The sequence below is a fragment of the Bubalus bubalis genome, chromosome 14 (assembly GCF_019923935.1).
Source record: "Bubalus bubalis isolate 160015118507 breed Murrah chromosome 14, NDDB_SH_1, whole genome shotgun sequence".
NCBI lineage: Eukaryota > Metazoa > Chordata > Mammalia > Artiodactyla > Bovidae > Bubalus > Bubalus bubalis.
Window position 1 is genome coordinate 23,850,161 of NC_059170.1, and position 27,520 is coordinate 23,877,680.

Sequence of the window (27,520 nt, forward strand, 5' to 3'; positions counted from 1 at the left end):
TGAGAAAAGCCAGCATAAAGCACTTTTATTGCAATAATAAAACTTGAAACTCATGTGTAGTGCAGGGAGTGGGGGTAGGCTGGGGGAGTAGGCAGCAATTTCTCTCACCAAATCACTACACAGGACAGCAAAGGGGTGAGAGGAGGCAAGGAGAAGTCAGGAAACTCTGAGATCAGCAGGGGGAGCTGAGCATCAAAAAACAGGAGATGCTGAAGCTGTGATGACCAGCATCATTTTCTTAAGACAACACTCAAGGATTTGTCATGATGGCTGGGCGTTCATGGGTGTTAAGTGTCTACAAACAGCACCTTCAATTAAACTTTCGATTAAAGTTCTTAAAATTTAGGAAGTAGAGCTTGGATAGCTATGCGATTACAAAAATCCTGGATATCCATTAGAAAAACCACAGGATGAAAAAAAAAAAGGCCAGGCCATGAAGGTTTCAGAGGTCTCTGTTGGCCTGGGGAACAGACATCTGCAATGTCCAACATCTCAGTGAAAATGATCTGCTTTCAAAAGGCAGAGGGTCTATGAGGAGGGTGAGGGTGGGGCAGTGGAGGCAAAGGCTCTCCCCCTTCCCACTGCAGTTTTGGGTAGGGCTTTCAATTCAACCCGAGGACATCTCTCAACTTGGAGAATAATTCGGCCCTCAAAAGCGCCTCAAATCTGCTATGGCTTTGCAGCGCAGCAGCAAGAACATTTAATATATAATAGATAAAACTTTTATCCAAAAAAATAAAATAAAATAAAGATTCTTGCACCCCCCCCACCCCAACACCAAATTCCTAGTCTAAAGTTAACCCATTACTTGTGCTGTTAATACTTGACTAATACTTAATTGGAAACCTAGATCCAAAGGACTGAAACTCAATCTTCACCCCAAAACAAAAACAAACTGAGTAATTTGAGGTTTATGGCATATAGTTCAGGTCAACACACATACGAGGAGAAAGGGGAAGAGCAAAGCCGGTGGCAGAACACATTCAGTCTGGGAAGATGTTTATACAAAGAGTGTAGTGGAACATCAGGAAAAGCTCCATACGGACTCGCTGTGTGCGTCTGGAGGCGCCAGATCCTTCTGTGGCACATCTGTTGGGGACAGAAAATCCATAAGTCCCAGCAGCTCAATGCTTTCTGTGTGGGGAAGGGACCACCACAAGGCTGTTGCCATACCATGTCCCTTCCCCAACAGCTGTGAGGTCTGATCTGTCCTCACCCCTCTGCTCCAGTTGGGAAGGACCCACTGTGCTCAGGCTGGGTTCCCAGGTGAGCAGCCTCCTTCCTGCACACCTTGGTGGTGCTTTTTAAACCTAAGGTTATATCTATGTTGCTGAGGACAGCAGGAGGGACAGAGCCCACCAATATGGCTGACAATTCAGATCCCCATTATCAATGGGTCTCCAACCTGGTTGCATATCTGGGGGCTTTAAAAAAACCCCGAAGGCTTGGACCTCACATCTAGTGACAGCGGTTAACTGGTCTTGGGGTAGCCTGGGCATCAAGAGTCTTAAAGCTTCCCAGAGACTTTAACATGCACAGCCCTAAGCCAGTTTTTCCTTGTGTCAAACGGACTGAGAAAATATCTACAGTCTTCATTCACTCACTTGAACCTGACTTTTTGGGTCTGGCCTTGAGCTTTCCCTCAAGACCTTTGCAAGAAGCTCTGAACTGTTCTTTGGCAGTGTTGGGGGGAGGCTGAGGCCAGGGTCAATCATAGCCATTCAGCCCTCTCTCCCCTCCTTCCCTTTCCTGTCCTTCCAGATTTACAGAAAGCCTGTTCCCAAATCAGGATTACTCCAGGGCTCCCTTTGGTACATTTATGTTCAAAGGACTCAGCCTTCTAGGGCAGGGACTAATGGTGCAGCTCTCTGGGCAGAGAGAGGCTCTATCAAGTGTCAGGGTTTCCTCCTGGAAGGAATGACAAGTGAAAAAGCCAGAGTCCTCAAACCTGACCAGGCATGGATGACCCAGGTGTTTAGGGATCAAACCACTGAGAGGAAATAGCCAATAAAAAAAAAAAAAGGCTCCTCTACCTCAAGACAAAGTACTCCATAACGCTGGCAGCCACTTACTACTGTTTTCAAACAGAATCACTGTCACCCAACCCCTGGCTATGGCCTTCTGGTTCCAGAAGCAGGAGGGGAGCAAATGCAGACATCTGGGGTCACATGGAGGAGGAAGGCACGGCAACCCACTTCAGTATTCTTGTCTACAGAATCCCCTGGACAGAGGAGCTTAGCCGGCTTTGGTCCATAGGGTCGCAGAGCTGGACATGAATGAAGTGACTTAGCATGCATGAGGTCATGTGGAAAGATGTCAGCGTTCACATGTTTTATGATTCTAATACTCATATGAAAAGTAATGTGTTATTAGAATATTGAGTTGGCTTACCTAGAAATAAGGGAAGAGGAAGGAAAACAAGTCCAGGAAGGGGAAGCAGGAAAGGGTTCTGTCCTAATCAGTCTCTGTCTGGATGTGACCTTGAGCAAGGCCTCTTTCTCTTGGCCTTAGCCTCCTTACTTGTTGGACAGAAAGGCTCACTCAGGTCCCTAAGATCCTCTCCAGGATTGTCTGAGAACATCCTTCATACTTCATAAGCATCCTGGGCCTCATCTTTAAACCCACTGATAACAAGCTGGCCTACTGTCCTGCGTGTCCTGGGCTTGCTCCCTGAGGCAGGTGGCCCAGGTGGTAATGTCCCATTCATCCCTTTCTAACAGGTGGTGAGAGGATGTATGAATGAGGGAGCTGCACAAACTCAGCAGGGCAAGCAAAGTCATCACCAATCTTATTTCTAGAGAACTGAAATGCTGGCACTAAAAATTTGGTCTATATTTCCAGTTCCCAACTCAGTTTTAGTTTATAAGCTACATATAAAAATACTTCACTTAAACAGCTACCATCAGCTGCCCCGTCCCCCTGAGTTCTTTCAAGAGCACATGCTGTCCCTTTCCAAGGTATAAACTTGTAACAGAACTGAAAGTATGGCTGACGGAGGAAGAATATAAAGGAAAACATCCCGAGGCACCAAGGTTCTTTCTGATGCCCATCAAGCACTGGGCATGACTCGGGAGGAGCAAAGGTAGTTAAAGGAAGGTTCTTTAGCATTAAGTTCCTTACCCAAGAATGGGGAGCTCAGGGAGGAGGCCACTCCTGTCATTCCAGTTTTAGAAGTTCCACGTCAAAGATGAGAGTGGCATTTGGTGGGATGATGCCTGGGTGCCCAGTGGCACCATAGGCATAGTCTGGGGAGATAGTCAGCTTGGCTCTCTGACCCACGCTCATCTGTGAAAAGAGCAAGGAAGAATGGCAGTGCTGGATGCGCTCCCCAACTGTTCCCTTAAGAAGCAGAGCTGTTTACTGGGTGCTCCTTGGCCAGGATGGTGTGACTAGGACATTCTGGTGACTGCATGGCTGCCTGGGCACCGGGCACGCTCTGTGAGGACATGGAGGCAGGCAGACAGGCTGGATGAGCCCTCCATCTGGCTCCAAGGACCCGATAACTGATAAAAATCCCTCTTGACTCCCAGAATCGCCAGGCTCTCAATGCTTCTGTCCTGGTCCCACTAATCCGACTCTGGGCAGCCAACACTATAGACATGTCACCACCTAAGCCCTTCAGTGGCTTGTCACTAGAACCATCTATACTACTGCAAAAGGAGTGCTTTGAATAAAACTTTACTTTAGAAGAAAACACACAGAAAGTAATATTTAAGGCAGGCTACTTTTCTGCAATCTCTATATTTATACTCAGAAATGTAGAAAAAGTAAAACAAGCAATAAGATTTTCTGGGGGTACCAAGTGGCATCTACCAATTGTATGAAAATAGCATGCTACCAACTATACAAAAAAGAAAAGTATTTATACATAGTTGCACCTATCTGTATAAACATGAAAACATTTCTGGAAGAACACAAATAATACTAGCACTTTTCTATGGGGAGAGCAGAGGATGGCGGGAAAATTTTCACTTTTTAAAATGTATTTGTAGCTTTTTCATTTTCTCATCCAATACAAAATGTCTGTTTTCTGAACAGTGAGCAGGTTCTCTGCTTTATCCCCACTCTTTACTTATCTCTTTTAAGTCTCCATGTCTATTTCCTCTCACCAAATAGAACTGGAGATTTAACCAGTGTGGATAGAGGGATTTCTGTCTCTTTTTCAGAATATACTTTACTCTACATCCTTTGTAAAAGATCACTGATTTACCTCCAAATAAATGGCTTAACCAGAGAAGGCAATGGCAACCCACTTTAGTACTCTTGCCTGGAAAATCCCATGGACAGAGGAGCCTGGTAAGCTGTAGTCCATGAGGTCGCTAAGAGTTGGACACAACTCAGCGACTTCACTTTCACTTTTCACCTTCATGCATTGAAGAAGGAAATGGCAACCCACTCTAGTGTTCTTGCCTGGAGAATCCCAGGGACGGGGGAGCCTGGTGGGCTGCCGTCTATGGGGTCGCACAGAGTCGGACACAACTGAAGTGACTTAGCAGCAGCAGCAAACAGCTTAACTTTCAGAAACTGCCTTTCCCAGGTGTCTAGATTTTTGTTCCTGCCTGGCTAGAAGTTGGCAGTACAAAACAGAGAGGATCTTTGTGGCTTCCTTTCCTTCAGACGCCTCTCCAACTATACCCATACCTCTCCATGTGTGCACTCCTAGCTCTCTGACTCAGTCCAAGTGATGGTGACTGAAGAGAAAGCTACAGGCTTCTTTCCTACAGCGCCCTTCAGAAACTGGGACATGTTGGACCAAAGCGGTAAGGACAGTTGAAAGTATATGGCTTAATCTAATAAAATTCAAAGTAATGATATCCTTTTACCCAGCAATTCCACTTCCAGAATCTGCTAGCAACTCAAATGCCCACTGCAAGGGGCGTGGTTTCACAGTACAGCTGTACCATTCTTCTTAGCCTCTAGAAAGAAAACAGTGGCCTTAACTATACTAACATGGAAAGATGTCCAAGATACATGGTTAGATGAAAAAACCAAGTTGCCCAAAATAGTATATGTGCCAGGACTGAAGACCTATAAGCACAGAAAACTGGAACAATATCAAAGGAACAGGAAAAGGGGCAAAAGACAACCCTTCTTCCTGCGCTTTTAATGTATGTCCTCAAGAAATATTATATGGAGGAGTTCATGCTCTATGCAGGTCTCAGACCACCCAGACTTCCCCCAAGCAACAGCACTGTGACTGACTCAAAGCAGCCTGGCTGCAGGGGGAGACTGGGGATCTCCCTAACACTTCATCAGGCCTTACCAGTCTGGGATGGGAAGCAGGCTGATAACACTAGCTCAGTAGCAGCGACGGCTCCTGGGACACACAACACAATGATTGTTCCAGTGCTGGAACAGCCACAGAAGATGAGCCATGGAGTGGACAATGGTTGGCATGGGAGATGGGGGGTGAGCTACAGACCCAAGAGCCTACCAGACGTCTGGGGTGGGAGACAGGACAGAAGGGGTACAGTTGGAGAGGTTTCCAAAAGGAAGTAAGCCACAAAGATCCTCTCCGTTTTCTATTGCCGACTCCCAGCCAGGAAGGAACAAAAATCTAGACACCTAAGAAAGGCAGTTTCTGCAAGTTTAAGCAGTTTATTTGGAGATCAATCAGTGACACTTTATAGAGGATGTAAAGTGTGTTCTGAAAAAAACAGAAAAACAGAAATCCCTCTATCCACATTGGTTATATCTCCACTTCTCTTTGGTAAGAGGAAATAGACTAATTATCCACCATGGCAGAGCCTGATTATAAGGCTCCCTGGGTTGTAGGCCACAATAAACATCCCTTTACCTGGTCAGTGCCAAGAAAAAAATTCCTGGGCTCAGCACAAGGATAAAATCCAACTGAAATTTGGCAACCCTGGGTCCCTTATTGTCTACTGGGAATTTCATAGAGTTGGCAGAACAAAAGCTGTTTACACAAATGAGGAGGGGAGAAGTGAAGAAACAGACTTAAGACAAACAAAATGACTTTCTCCGTGAGCCTGACCTCTCAGAAGTGGTCTGACACAACATGGTCAATAATAAGACAAATACAAATTAAAACCATACCAAGATAATGTTTTTCACTCATTGTGTCCTGAAGCCAAAAGTTTTTAACAACACTGTGCTGGAAGGGCTGGGAGGAGCAGGCACCTTCATAGCCCACTGGTGGCAATTCAGTGTAATCCCTACAGATGGCAACATGGCAATATGTCAAAATCCAGTGCACACAGCTACTGAACCACTCGGTCTACTTCCAAGAATCTGCCTGTGGGAACCCCTGCACAAATGTAAAATAAAGTCCATTCAAGATTAATCACTGCAGTGTTGTTTATAATACTGAAATACTGGGAAAGACCCAAATGGCCATCAAGAGAGTCCTGGTCAAATAAACTGTAGTACACCCACCTAAGGGATACAGACTCCTTTTACTGTGCTTTACAGACACTGTGTTTGTCACAAACTGAAGGTTTGTGGTGATCCTGGGTGGAATAAGCTTACCTGTGGCTTTTCCCTCAGCATTTGCTCACCTCATGTGTGTGTGTCACATTTTGGTAATTCACGCAGTATTTTGAACCTTTTCATCTCTATATTTGTATAGCAATACGCGGTCTTTGATTTGCTACCACAAAAAGATTATGACTCGGTAAAGGCTCAGATGTTAGTTAGCATTTTTTAGCAATAAAGTATTTTTTTTAACTAAGGCACATACATTTGATCATTGAACAACACAGGTTTGAATTGCCTTGGTCCACTTACATGTCCGTGTTTTTCAACACTGAACACTACATGATCCATGGTTGGCTGAGTCCTTGGATGAGGAACTTCAGGCACAGAGGACCGGCTGTGAAAGTTATGTGTGGATTTTTAACTGTTCAGGGGGCAGGGAGGTGGGGTTTGGTGTCCCTACCCTGCACTGCTCAAGGATCATATGTCCATTGTTTTTTAGGCATGATGCTATTGCACACTTAATAAACTATAGTGTAAACATAATTTTAATATGCACCGGGAAACCAAAAAATTCATGTGACTCACTTTACTGCAAGATTTGCTTTATTGTGGTGGCCTGAAACCAAGCCTGCAATACTTCCAAGATCTGCCTACACCATGAAGCTCTATGAGGAGAGCTTTCTTCTCTTTTATGTCCTGGTACATAAAGTATCAGATTGATTAAGTGCAAAAGAAAAGAGCAGAACAGTGTGTGTGTGTGTGTGTGTGTGTGTGTGTGTGTGTCTAAAAAAAGGGTTGGGGGGCATTTACAGAAATTCTACAAAAACATTAATAAAAGGAGTTATTTGGGTGAGGGAGCTAGCAATGAAATTTTTCCTACTCATAAACATAATTTAAGAAGTAGACACTAAAAAAAAAAAAAAAAAAAGAGAGCATACCTGGGCAACCCCTTCTTCCCAGCCTCGGATCACCTCCTGCTTGCCCAACACAAACTTAAAGGGCTTGTTTCTGTCCCGGGAGGAATCGAATTTCTTTCCATCTTCAAGCATCCCTGTGGAAAAGGGCAGTTGTAACATGAGTAACGAGGAGGAATGACATGAGGGAAGTGAGAGGCAGCAGGAGAGTGCCTGTCCTAGAGGCCAGCACTGGAAGACCTGGTGGTGTCCTAGGATTTCCTGTGTCCTCAGTGGGCCTCTGAGGAGCTGAGGTAGTCCCTCTATTCCAGGCTAGCGAAGGCTCTTCCCCAACTCAAGGCAGTAAGTTGATACCAGAGGCAGGCTGTCTACCTTGTTCTGGAGAATGGGGAAGCAGACACACTCCTGGCAGGAATTCCCAGCACTCTGGATTTCCTCCCAGACTGAGAGCAACTGCGGGCCCTTTAAGCACACAGTTCTCAGTCAGTCTATGTGCAAGCCATATTCCTCCCTGAATTCACCCATCATCTTTTACAGAAAGTGGGTAGTGCCAGAACGTAACTGAACTGTAGGATACTAGCTGGTATTGGAGAAGGAGCATTGGAAAAGACACCAAAAACCTTTCACTGATAAACTGTCAAAAGCTCTGGTTCAACCGTGGGCAGCGCTTCTAATCTGAGTCAGAGACTGGGCAAGGTACTTTCCACACATGAACTTATTCAATCCTCCCCACAGCAAAGGATTCCTGTCCCCACTTCACAGAAGAAGTAACTGAGGCAGAGAAAAGTGAAGTAATGTGGTAAGGCATTAAAGCTAGGCTATAAATCCAAAAACCATTTTCATTCTGCCATTCCAGTTTCTCATAAGCCAGACAACCCATACTGGAAACTTCCACTAAAAGGGGGCATTTCAGAGATGGAACTGCCAGGGGATGAGTGTCATGACAAAAGACCAACAGATACCTGCAACTCCTTGTTCACAAAAGACCATCACATTGGTTTCTCCAGAAGCCAGTGTCAGCCAATTGTGATAGCTGTCACTGAGGTCTTGAAAACACACCTTCATCCCAGACTGGAAGGGAGCCCATTGCTGACATATAACTAACACAATACTGATTTCACTGGAGGTGGAGGGAGGGCAACCACTATGGTTCTAAGCAACCCTCTAAAGACCCAGCAAAACACAGAATTCTGTTGTATTTGTATGTTTTCAGAGGTGGAGGGAAATTCCAACCTAAAAAATATTGTCAACACTGGTAGGTGGAATGGGGAAGCAGAGATCAATTGCCAGCTTATCACAGTCACCAGACTTTCTGTATTTTGACAAAATAGGAAAATGGGGAGTCGTGGGGACAGGAACTACTGTCCTAACAGAGGAGAAGGGACAGATGTCCTAGGGCAGAGTGGGTGATGATACTGCCTGAAACTGGGAGCTGAAGACTGAAAGGGAGACACAAAGATGGAGATCCACCCTGGTTAAGTCACTATAAAGCTAGGAACTGGCACCCTAAAACTAACAAGTTCGGGTGTACATGTAGCTCATCTCTTTACCAGAACACAATCATTATCTGATCAAAGAAATGATAAATAAATAGTTTTCTAAAAATGACAAACTGGGAGAAAACTAGATCTCCACTCTCCATAATACTCACCATAGATGTTCCCTCTAGCCCATTTCAAGCTCTTCACACACTGACCCCAGCCCAAATAAACTCAGCATCAAGGGTGAGAGCAGGCAACAAGAAGCTAGGCATTTCAGAATCCTTTCTTTTTCAGGAGCCTTTCCATCCATCTGCCAGAGACTGCTTTTAACAAATGAGGAAATCAACTCCAAGGCTATAATTTGCAGGATGCTGAAGGAGGTTATGCAAAAAAGGAAGCAATGTCCATTAAGAAGCAGGAATGAATGTGCATATGATGCTTTCTCGAGTGGGAATTAGGTTTGTCAGTATTGAATGCAGAATATAAGAGAACTATGATATCAAAACAGGTATTAACAGTTTTGGCCAAGATGGAGGAAAAGGGATCAGATTTACCCTTCTACCTAATCAACCAAAACCTGAAACAAAAAGACACCAGACAAACCAACCACAGGAAAAAAAAAAAGAAATTGAATGAAACCAAAAAGAGGCCAGACTACAGTTACAACAGTGAAGACGCTGGATTTTGCAATTAAAGCCTGTGATCCCTGAGAAATAAAACTAACAAGATGAGAGCTATGATGCCCCCCTCCTCCCCAGCTTATATCCTAGGAAGCTTCCGAGGGAAGAAAACAGAACAGAGTCTATTGGACACACACCAGGGAGAGGAAGAGCGTAAAGGAAGATGCCCAGATCTACAGAGTCCCCCGTAAGTACCCACCACAGTACTAATCAATGCACGTGGCCTGAGGACACCACTCATAGCCTGGAAAAGAACCCATCCAAAAGGTTTACAAGGAACAGTGCTCAGAGCCTACACAGGACTGGGATCAGTACTGGTTCCCACTAGCTGAACTGAAAAATGTCATGGTTCATGAGGCACAGCATAGGATCTCTGGGAAGATCTTGCCTCAGCAGTAAGGAGTAATCAGCCCCCACCTGAGCACTGCTTTGGAGGAGCCACCTAACAAATCATAAAAGCAAGACCGCAGAGGATCAAACTGTTTCCAAGTAACTCAAGTGTTTACCCATAAGAAACTCAAGAAGATTTTTAGGAATAAAATATCCAGCACCCCAAAAGGTAAAATTCACAATGTCTAGCATCTAAAGATGGTTGTTGTTCGGTTGCCAAGCCATGTCCAACTCTTTGCAACTCCATGGACTGTGGCACGCCAGGCCTCCCTGTCCATCACAATCTCCTGGAGTTTGCCCAAGTTCATGTCCATTAAATCAATGATGCCATCCAACCATCTCATCCTCTGTCGCTCTCTTCTCCTTCTGCCTTCAATCTTTCCCATTATCAGGCAAAGTCTTTTCCAGCGAGTCAGCTCATCGCATCAGGTGGCCAAAGGATTGGAGCTTCAGCATCAGTCCTTCCAATGAATATTCAGGGTTGATTTCCTTTAGGATTGACTGGTTTGATCTCCTCGCTGTCCAAGCGACTCTCAAGAGTCTTCTCCAACAGCCCAATTCAAAAGCATCAATTCTTCGGGGCTCAGCCTTCTTTATGGCCCAACTCTCACATCTACACACAACTACTGAAAAGATCATCAAGGCTACTGTATAGCCTTGACTATACAAAACCTGTGAGCAAAACAATGTCTGTGCCTTTTAACACGCTATTCAGGTGGTCATAGCTCTTCCAAGAAGCAATCGTCTTCTAATTTCACAGCTGCAGCCACCATCTGAACCCAGGAAGAGGAAATCTGTCACTGCTTCCACCTTTTTCCCTTCTATTTGCCATGACGTGATGGGACTGAAGTGGTTGTCTATGGCGGCTTTAGAAAGTGCTGAGGAAAGAAGAAAAGCAAAAAGCAAGGGAGAAAGGGAAAGGTATACCCAACTGAATGCAGAGTTCCAGAGAATACCAAGGAGAGACAAGATGGCCTTCTTCAATGAACAATCCCAAGATTACCAAGCATGCAAAGATGCAGGAAAGTATGACCCACATGCAACTAATCAATAAACTGAAACCAATCCAGAAGTGACACAGATGTTAGACCAAGCAGAGGACGACTATAAGATTGAAGTCAAACTTCCAGAGGTGAAAACCGTAATGCCTGAAATGAAAAACACGCTGAGCTTAGAAGAACTGGATGGACATCCACAGGCAAAAAGTAAAAGCTTGGACCTATACTTCACATCATAATCAAATGTCAACTAAAAATCGGCTCTAAAAGAACACTAAACCTATAAAATTTATAGATGAACTCATAAGAAAATAACCTTTGACTGTGAGTCGTGCAAAAATTTCTTAGATATGAGGTGAAAAAGCACACTCCATAAAAGGACAAAATGAACTTCATCAAAAATGAAAACTTCTGCACTTTTAAAGAATACTTTTAAGAGAATGAAAAGTCAAGCCACAGAATGAGAGAAATCTTTACGGGACATATCTCTCATAACGGACTTATGTCCAGAATATGAAAAGAACCCTCAAAAAACTCAGCAAAAAAACAATTTAAAAAGGGCAAAAGATATGAATCCATTCTTCATTGAAAAGGATAAAAAATGGCAAATAAGTACATGAAAATATATTCAACACGATCATCATTAAAAAATGCAAATTAAAACCACTAGGAGGTATGACTACTATCGATTAGAATGTATAAAACTACTCATTATCATATTATTAGAATATAATTATATTATTATAATATAATATAATCAGATCAGATCAGATCAGTCGCTCTGTCACGTCCAACTCTTTGCGACCCCATGAATTGCAGCACGCCAGGCCTCCCTGTCCATCACCAACTCCCGGAGTTCACTCAGACTCACGTCCATCAAGTCGGTGATGCAATCCAGCCATCTCATCCTCTGTCGTCCCCTTCTCCTCCTGCCCCCAATCCCTCCCAGCATCAGAGTCTTTTCCAATGAGTCAACTCTTCGCATGAGGTGGCCAAAGTACTGGAGTCTCAGCTTTAGCATCATTCCTTCCAAAGAAATCCCAGGGCTGATCTCCTTCAGGATGGACTGGTTGGATCTCCTTGCAGTCCAAGGGACTCTCAAGAGTCTTCTCCAACACCACAGTTCAAAAGCATCAATTCTTCGGCGCTCAGCCTTCTTCACAGTCCAACTCACATCCATACATGACCACAGGAAAAACCATAGCCTTGACCAGACGGACCTTTCTTGGCAAAGTAATGTCTCTGCTTTTGAATATGCTGTCTAGGTTGGTCATAACTTTCCTTCCAAGGAGTAAGCGTCTTTTAATTTCATGGCTGCAGTCACCATCTGCAGTGATTTTGGAGCCCCCCAAAATAAAGTCTGACACTGTTTCCACTGTTTCCCCATCTATTTCCCATGAAGTGGTGGGACCGGATGCCATGATCTTCGTTTTCTGAATGTTGAGCTTTAAGCCAACTTTTTCACTCTCCACTTTCACTTTCATCAAGAGGCTTTTGAGTTCCTCTTCACTTTCTGCCAGAAGGGTGCTGTCATCTGCATATCTGAGGTTATTGATATTTCTCCCAGCAATCTTGATTCCAGCTTGTGTTTCTTCCAGTCCAGCGTTTCTCATGATGTACTCTGCATATAAGTTAAATAAACAGGGTGACAATATACAGCCTTGACGAACTCCTTTTCCTATTTGGAACCAGTCTGTTGTTCCATGTCCAGTTCTAACTGTTGCTTCCTGACCTGCATACAAATTTCTCAAGAGGCAGATCAGGTGGTCTGGTATTCCCATGTCTTTCAGAATTTTCCACAGTTTATTGTGATCCACACAGTCAAAGGCTTTGGCATAGTCAATAAAGCAGAAACAGATGTTTTTCTGGACTCTCTTGCTTTTTCCATGATTCAGCAGATGTTGGCAATTTGATCTCTGGTTCCTCTGCCTTTTCTAAAACCCACTTTGAACATCAGGAAGTTCACGGTTCACATATTGCTGAAGCCTGGCTTGGAGAATTTTGAGCATGACTTTACTAGCGTGTGAGATGAGTGCAATTATGCGGTAGCTTGAGCATTCTTTGGCATTGCCTTTCTTTGGGATTGGAATGAAAACTGACCTTTTCCAGTCCTGTGGCCACTGCTGAGTTTTCCAAATTTGCTGGCATATTGAGTGAAGCACTTTCACAGCATCATCTTTCAGGATTTGGAACAGCTCAGCTGGAATTTCATCACCTCCACTAGCTTTGTTCGTAGTGATGCTTTCTAAGGCCCACTTGACTTCACATTCCAGGATGTCTGGCTCTAGGTCAGTGATCACACCATCGTGATTATCTGGGTCGTGAAGATCTTTTTTGTACAGTTCTTCTGTGTATTCTTGCCATCTCTTCTTAATATCTTCTGCTTCTGTAAGGTCCATACCATTATTATTATATTATGTACTGGCAGGGATACAGAGGAACTGGAATCCCCACATGCTGCTGGTGGGACTATAAAACAGAACAGCCACTTTGGAAAACAGCTGGCAGTTTAAACATACACCTCCCATTTGACCCGGTCATTCTACTCCTAGATATTTATCCAAGAGAAATGGTGCTTTTGGCTATATAAAAATATTCATATACACAAATGCTCATAGCAGACCTATTTATAATAACCAGTAACTGGAACAATCCAAACATCTGCCAGCTGGTAAACAGATAATTAAATATATCCATATGATAGAAAATTATTCAGCCATAAAAAGGAACGAGCTACTGACTCGTGGAACAACATAACCTCAAAATAATCATGCTGAGTGAAAGCCAGGCAAAACAGTACACATAGTATGATTCCATTTCTATAAAACTTTAGAAAAGGCACACTAACCTATGCTGACTATCAGTGGTTGTCAGGGATGGGAAGAGGAGGGAGGTTTCAAAGAGTAACAAAGAAACATATCAAAACTCATGAAACTGTACACATTAAATATGAATAGCTTATTTACTGGATGTCAATTACACCTCTATAAAACTGTTATTTTAAAAAACAGGAGAAAGGGGAAAAGTGAGATTTACTAAAATGCAACATGCTTGCTTCCTACACCCAACCAGGCAGTGGATGGCAGGTGCTTCCTCTGTTTGGGAAGGAGCAGGTAAAGCGGGCAAGTTAGCCTCAGCAGCTGCTCCCATTTTAGCTCTGGACATCTCCGTGCCAGAACCGGGAGCCCTTGAACAGTGAAGCCACCTGCCAAGTTAGTGCTGTAATTTCCTAGAGAAAACACTTCTCTGCTGAGAGAAGGCAACTGAGGTTACAGTGCAGACACGACAGCTGATACTCTTTAAGCTCCGAAGGCCATTCTTAGCAAAAACCTGGATCACCAGCATGACCTTCTATTTAAAGAACTGACTGATTCCATTTCTGACTACACACAAATCTATACCTCATGACCCAGAAACTGTCTAGGATAGCTACGTACTCCTGATGTGAAGAACTAGTTCTCGTCTTTCCCAACTGAACATGGCTCAAGATCAGACCTGGATTCAAAGAGTTCTATGTCCCTGAGGCACTCAGCTCAACCCCTGGCACTCATGAGCACTTTAGGATCTGCTTCATTTGCACAATTTTAAAGAACTAGCAGGACAACCACAAGGCTTTGGACCTCTTCCCTATGTGATAAAAAGAATCTGAGGGGTAATCCCAGAATGGCAGTTTTTTACATTAGGCACCTTTAAATTCCTCGGCAAACTCCGGGCTCTCCAGTTAAAAGCATGAGGCCATGAAAGGAGCAAAAGCTATGGCTGCCTGAGGGATTGTCAAATCGGCCTCTGGCTGCAATGCAGTTGACGTCACCTTCACCTGGGTCTACTCCCAAACTGTTTCAGCTGTTCTTTGGGGGAGAATCAAACTCAGATCCCTGGAGAGGGAGCAGGAAGGCTTTAAAAGAGAGAGCGTATGCATGATAGTGGGGAAGTCTCCAGATCCTCTCCTCGCAGGATCCCGCCCACAGCTTGGCTTTCTGCTGCCTGTTATGGAGGGCTCTTCCTTGCTCAAAAGGAACCAGCAGAGGCAGACCTGGCCAGCAGCTGCTATGCAAAGGCCCCTCAGACTGTTTCCAGACACTCAGCCCATGTCACAGAAGCAGTGGTTAAGACCCAAGGCCAGGGAATTCCCTGGTGGTCCAGTGGTTAAGGATCTGACTCTCGCTGCCAAGGGCCTGGGTTCAATCCCTGGTCAGCAAAGATCTGGCATGGCATGCAGCCAAAAAATAAAAATACATAAATAATACATTAAAAAGAAAATAAAAAATCTTAAAAAAAAAAAAAAAAAGGCAGAAGAAGGACCCAAGGCTAGCATTTGGAGAGTCTGGAGAACCCCTGGGTTATCATTTCACTTAACAGAAAATAAGCCACTTCTAGCGCACTCTGCTTCGTGGAAGGCAGAGTTCCCAGATACCCTCTACTGGGTAAGGGAAGATGACTGAGGAAGGCATGAATCTACGGCCTCACCACATGTTGTAGTTAAAGTTCATGATTCACAATGTGATTTTCATTAGCTGGTGCATCTTTGCAGGTGGTTTTCACAGGAAACATTTTGCAGGGCCCCAAATATGGAAAGTTTTAGAACAACCAACCAACAACAAAAACCTAAACCAAACAATAACAAAACAGAATATCCCAAACCCCAAGCTTTCAAAACTATATAAAGTTCTTGCTACTTACAGTTGGGAGAGGGAGAAAGAATTTCTACTTTTAACTTAATACCAGTTAGTTTTTTAAGGAATCTGCATACTGTTCTCTAGAGTAGCTAGTATTAATTTAGATTCCCACCAACAGTGCAAGTTCAGTTCAATTCAGTTGGTCAGTCGTATCCGACTCTGCAACCCCATGAATCGTAGCACGCCAGGCCTCCCTGTCCATCACCAACTCCCAGAGTTCACTCAGACTCACAGCCATTGAGTCGGTGATGCCATCCAGCCATCTCATCCTCTGTCGTGCCCTTCTCCTCCTGCCCCCAATCCCTCCCAGCATCAGAGTCTTTTCCAATGAGTCAACTCTTCGCGTGAAGTGGCCAAAGTACTGGAGTTTCAGCTTTAGCATCATTCCTTCCAAAGAAATCCCAGGGCTGATCTCCTTGCAGTCCAAGGGACTCTCAAGAGTCTTCTCCAACACCATAGTTCAAAAGCATCAATTCTCCAGCGCTCAGCTTTCTTCACAGTGCAAGAGGGTTCCCTTTTCTCCACATCCTCTCTTTATTTATTGTTCGCAGACTTTTCAATGATGGCCATTCTGACAGGTATGAGATGATACCTCATTGTAGTTTGGATTTGCATTTCTCTAACGATGAGCAATGTTGAGCATCTTTTCATGTGTTTATCAGCCATCTGTATGTCTTCTTTGCAGAACTGTCTGTTTAGGCCTTCTGCCCACTTTTTGATAGTGGTGTTTTGTCTTCCTGGTATTGAGTTGCCTGAGCTACTTGTGTATTTTAGAGATTAATCCTTTGTCAGTTGCTTCATTTGCTACTATCTTCTCCCATTCTGACAGCTATCTTTTCACCTTCCTTAGTTTCCTTGCTACTATTTTCTCCCATTCTGACAGCTATCTTTTCACCTTCCTTAGTTTCCTTCATTGTGCAAAAGCTTTTAAGTTTAATTAGGTCCATTTTTTAAAAATTTCCATTACTCTAGGAGGTGGGTCATAGAGGATCTTGCTGTGATTTATGTCAGAGTGTTTTGTCTATGTTTTCCTCTAAGAGTTTTATATAGTTTCTGGTCTTACATTTAGGTCTTTAACCCATTTTGAGTTTATTTTTGTGTATGGTGTTAGGAAGTGTTCTAATTTCATTCTCTTACATGTAGCTGTCCAATTTTCCCAGCACCACTCATTGAAGAGGCTGTCTTTTCTTTATTGTATATTTTTGCCTCCTTTGTCAAAATTAAGGTGCCCATAGGTGTGGGGATTTATCCCCAGGCTTTCTATCTTGTTCCATTGGTCTACATTTCTGTTTTTGTGCAAATACAATGCTGTCTTGATAACTGTAGTTTTGTAGTATAGTCTGAAATCAGGAAAGTTGATCCCTCTAGTTCCATTTTTCTTTATCAAGACTGCTTTTGGTTATTCAGGGTATTCTGTGTTTCCATACAAACTGTGAATTTTTTTTTATAGTTCTGTGAAAAATACAATTGGTAATTTGATAGGGCCTGCATTGAATGTGTAGATTGCTCTGTGTGGTCAATTTGACAACATTGATTCTTTCAATCCAAGAACATGACATATCTCTCCATCTGTTTGTAATCTTTGATTTCTTTCATCAGTGTCTTACAGTCTTCTGCATACAGGTCTGTTGTCTCTTTAGGTAGGTTTATTCCTAGGTATTTTATTCATTTATTTGCAATGGTAAGTGGGATTGTTTCCTTCATTTCACTGATTTTTCATTGTTACTATATACAAAAGTAAGGGATTTCTGTGTATTAATTTTATATCATACAACTTTACTAAATTCAGTGATTAGCTCTAGTGGTTTTTTGGTGGCATTTTTAGGGTTTTCTATGTATAGTATCACATCATCTGCACATAGTGAGTTTTACTTTTTCTTTTCCAATCTGGATTCCTTTTTTCTTCTCTGAATGCCATGGCTAGGACTTTCAAAACTATACTGAATAATAATGGTGAGAGTGGGCACCCTTGTCTTATTCCTGATCTTAGAGGAAATGCTTTCAGTTTCTTACCACTGAATAATGTTTGCTATGGGTTTGTCATTATGGCCTTCATTATGTTAAGGTATGTTCCTTCTATGCCGATTTTCTGGAGTTTTTATCATAAATGAATGTTGGAATTCTGTTGAAAGCTTTCTCTGCATCTACTGAGATGATCATATGGTTTTTATTTTTCAATTTTGTTAATCTGGTGTATCACATTGATTGATTTGTGCATAATGAAGAATCTTTGCATCCCTGGGATAAACTCCAGGATTAATCTCCAAAATATATAAGAGCTCATACAGCTCAATATCAGAAAAACAAACAACCCAATCAAAAAGTGGGCAGAAGATCTAACAGAAGTATGATACCAATCAGAACAGGAATGCAGACTTTCCACACTCCAGCTGAAGTCTAATGCCAGGTCCTAAGTGACCACTTGAAACAGTCACTGAGTACCTACTCCATGCCAAGCACCAAAGGAGAGAGACCCTGGAGACCACCAGCCCTGTGGGGCTGACTTCCTGGAGCCTGCAGTCTCCTGGGGAAAGAGCAGATGTAACTACACACTGCCTGATGGGCACCTTGTTCGAGATAGAGGCCTAAGTGTGTGCACACATCTGAAGTGTCACTTTAGCCAAGGGTCGGGGAGCCCACCGAGGGCGTGTCATTTAAGCTGCAAGAGGAGCCTGCCCTGGTGTGAAGTGGAGGCAGTGTGGCAGGCCAGAGGCCTTCCTGGGGGGAAAGGTTGGTGTGTTTGGGGAACTGAATGCAGGCCAGGGTGGCCTGAGCTCCTGGGAAGGGAAAAGGAAAGGCAAAGAGAACAGACACAGCAGCAGCCAGGAGCAGATTATCCCCCCTTTTCTCTCCCTTTCCTCCTCCTGCTCTTTGTACTGCTAGAATTTATCAGGCCAAAGTTAAAGGGGCCCAAGGGAATACATGCCTAAGTTGTTCAAAACACCTCCGGCCTTTTCCATGGGAAATAGTACATGACAATACCATTTTTAGAGAAAATCCCAAGGCAGACAAATGAGCCTTAGTTTATAGACATAATGAACTGTATCTATAACATTTCAACTCCTATTTTATAGAAAATCAAGGTAGTGGAAGGAGCTACACACAACCAGGAGAAAATGAGACAGACGTGGGGGTATTCTAATCAGAAACTTTACAAAAATCAGTTTTAAACCACCAAACATGTTCAAGTTAAAAATTTTATTGTATAAATTATATCCAGTAAAGCTGTCAATAAAAAAAGTCTGAGACCCATTGCAAGGAACCAGAGTTCTTTGGAGAGAGGTGACTAAGGCAAGGAACAGAACAGTGAAACTAAGGAAATGATTAAAAACAGTGGAAGCATGTCAAAAAGGCAGGGGCTGCGTGCATGCACTCTCAGTCACTTCAGTTGTGTCCAACCCTTTGTGACCCTAAGGGCTACAGCCCGCCGTTCATGGGATTTTTGTGACACAAATACTGAAGTGGGTTGCCATGCACTCCTCCAGGGGATCTTCCTGACCCAGGTATGGAACCCGCGTCTCCTGTGTCTTCTGCACTGCAGGCAGATTCTTTACTGCTGACCCAGCCAGGAAGCCCCCCTGAAGGGGCTCCTACTGGCCAAATCCGGGACAAGAGTTATCAAAAAGAATAATGAATAACAATAGTTTTAAGGCCCTGAGTAAAATATGAGTCCCTAATATACTAAAGATAAATAAATAAATAGATGGGGAGAGTCACTTGTCACCATGGAGGATGACTATAAAACCAATTCCTGACCTTAAAATTGATAATTAAAGCAAAAGAATTCAGCTTTACCCTGTGTAATAGAAGAGCAGTTAATAAATGTGGAAGATATGAAAAAAAAAAGCTTTTAATTACCATTTTGTAAATTAAATGCCAATGAAACAGTTTTTTCAGGTAAGAATCATCAACTGATATAAAAAACAGCAGGTGAAAGGCTGGTGAGGAGCAGGGCACATGCAGGATGTCCGAGCACTTTGACAATGGCCTCGTTAATTCAAAGGGTAAAATGCATAATCAGAAAAAAGATCAATTTAGCATCACAAATAGTGATGTTCCCCATGGTATGCCAAGTATGAAGTACACAGCATCATGTTAGAAGTCTTCACACTAAAATGTTTTAACCAGAAACTGTTTAGACATTTCAACTCCTAATTTAAAGGAAATCAAGATAGTGGAAGGAGTTATACAACAATCAGGAAAAAACAATCAGATAGATGTGGGGATAACAGTGAGATATGAAGACTCTTCTGGATGTTTACTACAGACATAATCTCCAACTGAACTCTTTTTTTTTTTTTTTAAGCTTTTGAAAAACACTTTGAAGACAACTGGGGTAGTTTCAATACGCATTTGGCTTTAGATACTACTGAATCATTTAAAATTTTCTCAGAGGTGACCAGAATTAGAATAGGGAGAATACTCTCATTCTTATAGCATGCTCAAGTACTTAGAGAAAAGTATCATGTCAGCACTGGTCATAACAAACACCCTCGTCATCACCAGATGGTCAACACCGAAATCAGATTGATTCTATTCTTTGCAGCCAAAGATGGAGAAGCTCTATACAAGTCAGCAAAAACAAGAGCAGGAGCTGACTGTGCCTCAGACCATGAACTCCTTATTGCCAAATTCAGACTTAAATTGAAGAAAGTAGGGAAAACCACTAGACCATTCAGGTATGACCTAAATCAAATCCCTTATGATTATACAGTGGAAGTGAGAAATAGATTTAAGGGCCTAGATCTGATAGATAGAGTGCCTGATGAACTATGGAATGAGGTTCGTGACACTGTACAGGAGACAGGGATCAAGACCATTCCCATAGAAAAGAAATGCAAAAAAGCAAAATGGCTGTCTGGGGAGGCCTTACAAATAGCTGTGAAAAGAAGAGAAGTGAAAAGCAAAGGAGAAAAGGAAAGATATAAACATCTGAATGCAGAGTTCCAAAGAATAGCCAAGAAGAGATAAGAAAGCCTTCTTCAGCGATCAATGCAAAGAAATAGAGGAAAACAACAGAATGGGAATGACGAGGGATCTCTTCAAGAAAATCAGAGATACCAAAGGAACATTTCATGAAAAGATGAGCTCGATAAAGGACAGAAATGGTATGGACCTAACAGAAGCAGAAGATATTAAGAAGAGATGGCAAGAATACACAGAAGAACTGTACAAAAAAGATCTTCACGACCCAGATAATCATGATGGTGTGATCACTGACCTAGAGCCAGACATCCTGGAATGTGAAGTCAAGTGGGCCTTAGAAAGCATCACTACGAACAAAGCTAGTGGAGGTGATGAAATTCCAGTTGAGCTGTTCCAAATCCTGAAAGATGATGCTGTGAAAGTGCTTCACTCAATATGCCAGCAAATTTGGAAAACTCAGCAGTGGCCACAGGACTGGAAAAGGTCAGTTTGCATTCCAATCCCAAAGAAAGGCAATGCCAAAGAATGCTCAAGCTACCGCACAATTGCACTCATCTCACACGCTAGTAAATCATGCTCAAAATTCTCCAAGCCAGGCTTCAGCAATATGTGAACTGTGAACTTCCTGATGTTCAAGCTAGTTTTAGAAAAGGCAGAGGAACCAGAGATCAAATTGCCAACATCTGCTGAATCATGGAAAAAGCAAAAGAGTTCCAGAAAAACATCTGTTTCTGCTTTATTGACTATGCCAAAGCCTTTGACTGTGTGGATCACAATAAACTGTGGAAAATTCTGAAAGAGATGGGAATACCAGACCACCTGATCTGCCTCTTGAGAAATTTGTATGCAGGTCAGGAAGCAACAGTTAGAACTGGACATGGAACAACAGACTGGTTCCAAATAGGAAAAGGAGTTTGTCAAGGCTGTATATGGTCACCCTGTTTGTTTAACTTATATGCAGAGTACATCATGAGAAACGCTGGACTGGAAGAAACACAAGCTGGAATCAAGACTGCCGGGAGAAATATCAATAACTTCAGATATGCAGATGACACCACCCTTATGGCAGAAAGTGAAGAGGAACTCAAAAGCCTCTTGATGAAAGTGAAAGTGGAGAGTGAAAAAGTTGGCTTAAAGCTCAACATTCAGAAAACGAAGATCATGGCATCCGGTCCCACCACTTCATGGGAAATAGATGGGGAAACAGTGGAAACAGTGTCAGACTATTTTTCTGGGCTCCAAAATCACTACAGATGGTGACTGCAGCCATGAAATTAAAAGACGCTTACTCCTTGGAAGGAAAGTTATGACCAACCTAGACAGCATATTCAAAAGCAGAGATATTACTTTGCCAAGAAAGGTTCGTCTAGTCAAAGCTATGGTTTTTCCTGTGGTCATGTATGGATGTGAGAGTTGGACTGTGAAGAAGGCTGAGCACCGAAGAATTGATGCTTTTGAACTGTGGTGTTGGAGAAGACTCTTGAGAGTCCCTTGGACTGCAAGGAGATCCAACCAGTCCATCCTGAAGGAGATCAGCCCTGGGATTTCTTTGGAAGGAATGATGCTAAAGCTGAAACTCCAGTACTTTGGCCACCTCACGCGAAGAGTTGACTCATTGGAAAAGACTCTGATGCTGGGAGGGACTGGGGGCAGGAGAAGGGGACGACAGAGGATGAGATGTCTGGATGGCATCACTGACTGGATGGCCGTGAGTCTGAGTGAACTCTGGGAGTTGGTGATGGACAGGGAGGCCTGGCGTGCTGCAATTCATGGGGTCGCAAAGAGTCGGACACGACTGAGCGACTGATCTGATCTAATCTGATCATGTCAGCAGCTTCTAATGGCTCAGCTAAAAACTCAAGATCGATTATATCTATCTACATACACCTGGAAGTAGACAGAATTGGCAAACATGACAAAATGTCAACCATCATGGAATCTAGGTGGTGGGCACGTGGGTAATAACTGTTCTATTTTGATTTTTCTCTAATTCTGACAACTTTACAAATAACAGTTGCACATAGATACCAGAATTCTATGCAGTCTTTAGTTCATTTAAGACAAGTGAGCCTTCTGCTCTCACCTGTGGAAGAAGAAACTGGCATCCATGTGATTCAATATTTTGGTAATCACAATCTCAGAGGAAGGAAAATATCATTTCCATAGCAAGGTCCATTTGCAAAATGTTAAAATCCAATTATGTTATGGAAACTTGAAGGTAAAAGGACTGACACTTTAACTTGCACACACTAGTGAGCTGGTGCAGCCCAACCCTGACCATCTTACACCCACCAAGCATCAATAACAAATACTAAAACTTCTCTGGTCTCAAATTAAAGAGAACAGCTGCAGTTTTCTTAGCCAAAATATTCTGCAGGCAATGTGGAGGCCTGTTTTAAGATGAACCTTCACTCAGAGTCATCTTTTTTATAATTACCTATTTCCTCATCTGTGAAATGGAAGGGTCTCGGCCTAAGCAACTCTGCCAACCCTAAACTGAGGGGTGATAAAACACCGAGCGCTGGGGACACAGGGGCCTTTCGTGACACAGTGTGCAGTGATAGCATCACTGCTGCTGCCGCCCCTCCCAGAGGCACTGCCCCCGGCAACTCCTCACAGCAGGCATTGCTTCTCCCATTTTTAATAGATGGCATACGGAGGCTGAGAAAAGTAGATCACGTGCCCAAGCTAAAATCTGAACCCAGTGAAGGGCCCACATCTTCTTTGGGGGTCACTGTCCACGTGGTACCACTTCTGCACACCTGCCCTTGGCATGCTCTGAACACCCAGGATACAACGAGGGCCCTGTTTCCGCAATGCCACCAACACTCCAGTGTCCACACAGTAGCTAGAAGGGAGGCGATTCTGTTAAAATCCAGATCAGCTCATGACTCCCATCTCAGAAAGAAAGCCCCACCATTACCTCATCTACTACCTTCTCCCTCAAACAATCCACTCCAGCTAATATACCAAGTCATGCTGCAGCCTCCGGGCTTCCGCGCTAGCTCCTCTCTTTGCCTGGAAGACTCTTCTCCTTGACAGCCACATCAGTCTCTCCCAACTTCCTTTGGGCAAATAATTAAGTGTCCTTTTGTAAGAAGTTTTTTCCAACCACCCTCACTAAAAGCTGTAAACCCCTTTCCCAGGCCCTCACTCTGCTTTAACCTCTCTCCACAGAGCTTCTCACCACCTGATGTGTCATACCTTCATGCTGCTAGTCTCTTCCCCACCAGACCAGGCCTTTGTTTAGTTCACTGGCTGTGTCCCCAGTGCCTGGCTGGTTTCTGTTGCTCAATAATTATCTGCTGTAGGAAGGAAAAGGGTCCTGCTGTGGCCCTGCCCAAACAGTTACAGTCGGTCTGCCTAAAGCCGGCACACATGGGGGAAGCCATCTGAGCAGTCTCTGCTGGGGGCGAGCCTTCCTCCCGACTTCGCATCACCAGCCAAGAAACACCCAGCAGGGGAGGGGGTGGAATAAAGCAGGGAGGAGAGGGGAGCCAGAGGCTAAAGAAAAGCAGCGGGTGGGGAGGGGAGCTGCAGTGTCCCTTCAAGTGGACCTCCTGCAGTGATGAAGCCGAGGGATCCTTGGTTTTTCTCAGTCAGAAGTCAGGCTACAGACAAGTTAAACCTGATCCCAAGGACAAGATGTCAACTATAAAAAAAGAATTCCTCACTCCACTTGAGGTTGCTCTGACAATGGCAGGCACGTGGCCTGCTGATGGGAGTAAAAGGGACATAAGCCTAGCAGTGTGTCAGGACAAGCTCAATAATAAAGATGATGAAGCTACTGGAGGCAAGGAGAGAGCCATGAGGATCCACCTGATCCTCCAGGCACCTATTTGGCAGGTTATCTTTCCACTTCCTCCCTCTCACCTCAATGCCTGCCTGTCATGCTACTAGGAGGGGCTTGGCTACAGACAGTACAGTTTTCACCTTCCCTTCTGACATCACGTAGATAGGGTACAGGCCTTTCTTTGAGGCCGTGCTCATGCTGTGCTCTGCTAGAGGCTGTGGAAGTTACCAGAAGGAGCCTGGAGAGTGGCATCCAGGATACAACTGGCAGCCACCAGAAGCATTTAGAACATCCATGTGGTCAAAGTCAGCCTGTGCTAATCATATTCCTGGTGACCGAGAGAAGATCTTGGCTTCCTTATTTCCAGCTGATCCTTTGAAGCTGCTCCCAAATCAGCAGCAGCAGTTACCTGGCCAGAGCAGACTGGATCTAGAGAATTCACCTGACCTGAACCTGGGTCAATCAGATTCTCCGTCCTAGGAACTGTAACCACTGGAGCCACACAGCCAAGCAGTCTGAGCTAGCTATGCAAAAGAAGACAGAGAAACAGGGGGCAGGGGTGGGAGGTGGGCACACAGGGATGTCCACAATCCATGACTTGGGAGAAGCAGAGAAACAGCCCTAACAGGAGACTACTGAGATAGGTGGGTAGAGAAAAACAAGATGAAAACTAGGAGGATCATGAGAATTTCTCCTCCTCAAGGTTCAGTGAGGAGAGGTTCTCTTGCATTTGAGGACCCTCAGATTTTTATGATACTCTTCACCATGTTCCTTCAAGATGGATTCTGTTCCAAGTGGCTTTTAAGTCACTCAACTGCTACAGATGAAATCTCAAAGCGTTTACCCACTCCTCTCACGCCCCCACAGGTCTCAAACAGGTTCTTCCTGGGAGGCTGATGGCAAAGACCCACAAGAACAAAGAAGCCTGCTCAAGAACAGCCTATTCTGAGCATGAGGCAGAGCTGGCTTCTCACCAGGGTGTCTTTGTAGGGCTTATCAAAACTGAAATAAAAAAGAAAGCTTTTGTCCTAATGCATGCCAGGGTCGCACCGCTGTTCTGGGAACGTGTGGGTGGGTGCCACCCTCGAGGAAAACAGAGACTTGGAGAAGAGGCACTGGGAGCCCCGATGGTGTTCTGGGTCCCACAGCCATCTGTTCTCTTAGGAAAAGGCTCCAGATGTGCGGCGTGGGGACACTTCACTAAGAGGCACAGTGAAACTTTGTTCTGCCAACATGCTGGTGTCCAGTCCTGCTATCAGCCCCAGAAGATGGGTGAGCCAAGGACAAGGGGCACAGACTTGGGAATGGCACAGGTGGAGCCAATTAACCTAATGTGACTACTTAGAAACTGGGAGGAAAGGGGGGAGAAGTCAACTCATCACTTCTCTGAGTCCCTACCTCAGTTGGCTGTGGGAACTGAATGAACTGCCCACTCACCCAGCATTGTAAAAGGCAATGGTTAATCTTCTCATCTCACAGATCAAAATCAACCAAACTGACATGTTCTCTTCCACTAGACCTCCAGGGCTCAGGTGCTGACCACGGTCTACAAAGACAACCATTTAAAACATCAAAACCACTTTACAGTTTCTTTTGTAGGTATGAGATAGTTCCCTACCAAGATAGGTTTCAATACTTCCTCCTATGGTAGCCTTTTTAAAAGTTCTATCCCTAACTCCCTACACCTCCACCCCCTTTTCTACACAGGGAGAAGGGCCAGAGGAATAAAAAACCCAGAAAAATAAAAGGGCACCAGAGAGGGAAATGTTAGCTGCCTTTTTCCCTTCCCAAAGAAAAGTCATTTCCCTCAACAGAGGGCTCCCCCACCCGACATGATCTGAGAGAGAAGGGGAGAGCTCATCCCCGAGCAGCAGGTTCAGAACTGCCTACAGCCTACTTGAGGGGGTGGGGGAGCGGAGAGACATAGAGGAAGGAGGAGAACAGAGGAAAGGGTGGGAAGGAGGAAAAAGGGAGGAGGAAGGGGAGGGAAGGTTGTTCATATTAACAACTGTGGCCACACCAATCACCAGCACCCACTACAGCTAAGTCTCCGCCTGCTCAGCCTCCCCCCTCCCCTCCCTACCAAGTACAACCCAGGAGAACCTTGTAAGGGCATAGAGTAAAAAATGGTCTCAAGGAATATGACTGTCATGTTAAAATTCTGGCTGAGAGTCTAATACTTCCTTTGGCTTATAATACTGTTTGTTTTCCTAACTGGGCCTCAGTTTCCTTATCTTTTGAAAGGGGATAAGTCTCTACTCTTAGAAGGACTGGGGGGCTGAATTACATGTTATGTCAACCCGGGCCATCACCGCTACTGAGGCTCGGATTTATAAAGTGGCTCAAAACTAAGAAAAGGAAAAGGACGTTGCAGATCTAACTTCGCCAAGGCCAGGCTGGGCCAGAGCCAAGACTTAGAAAGTGGGATGTCTCTCCACCCGCAGCGCGGGGCCGAGTTCCCACGAACTAGTAATTACCTCGCCCTTCTTATCTCCATCGAAGGGTGGGGCGGAAGCGGGAATAGGGTGTAAACCGGGCACAGAAATGCTATAAATCCTCTCTGATGGTCCTTGGCTAGAGCTCTGCCCATCCTGAGCTTGTGACCTTGGACAAGTGACTTGGCCGCCCCACGCCTCAGTTTCCCCATCCGCGCTGTGGGCAGAACGACAGCATCTCTGACACAGAACCGCTTTCGAAGTGCAGAATAAAGTCCGGCACGCGCGCCGGCTCGGACCGCCCGAGGTTCGGCAGGCCCGACGCTGCCCCCTCGGGGGCGCTGCCACCATCCAGGCCTCGGCCTCGGGCCACGCGGGCCTGCCGCCGCCACGCCCCAGGCCTTTGCCCCCAGGCCGCGCCGGCTGCCCCCCGACCCCCGAGCCGCCCCCTACCCCGATCCTGCGACTCACCCGTGTAGTGCACCACGCAGGTCTGGCCACGCTTCGGGAAGGTGCGCCCTGAGGAGACAGACAGACGCGCGAGGTGAGCGGATGCGCGCGGTGGCTGGGGCACCCCGGGGCCACCCGGCGCGCGCCTACTCACCGTCTCCGGGAGAGATGGTCTCCACCTGCACTCCCATGGCTGCGGTAGCGGCGGACGCTGGGTTGGCCGACTGGCTGTGCGACAGGCAGCGTGGACCGAGACCGGATCTCGCGGCGATTCCTCGGCTCTGCCTGGACCCTCCGCGCTACGGCTGCGCACGCGCGCGCCCCCGCACGCCCCGCCCT

At 44.7% G+C, this 27,520-nt stretch overlaps 1 protein-coding gene across 1 annotated transcript; it reads right to left on the bottom strand.

Annotated features, from left to right (window-relative positions):
- On the bottom strand, positions 1–27,520 carry FKBP1A (FKBP prolyl isomerase 1A). Its single transcript, XM_025263737.2, has 5 exons — positions 27,336–27,520; positions 27,203–27,250; positions 7,377–7,489; positions 3,121–3,285; positions 1–1,089 (listed from the first exon to the last, which is right to left on the bottom strand). The coding sequence occupies exons 1-4, from the start codon at positions 27,370–27,372 to the stop codon at positions 3,157–3,159; spliced, it is 327 nt and encodes a 108-aa protein (XP_025119522.1). The 5' UTR covers positions 27,373–27,520; the 3' UTR covers positions 1–1,089; positions 3,121–3,156.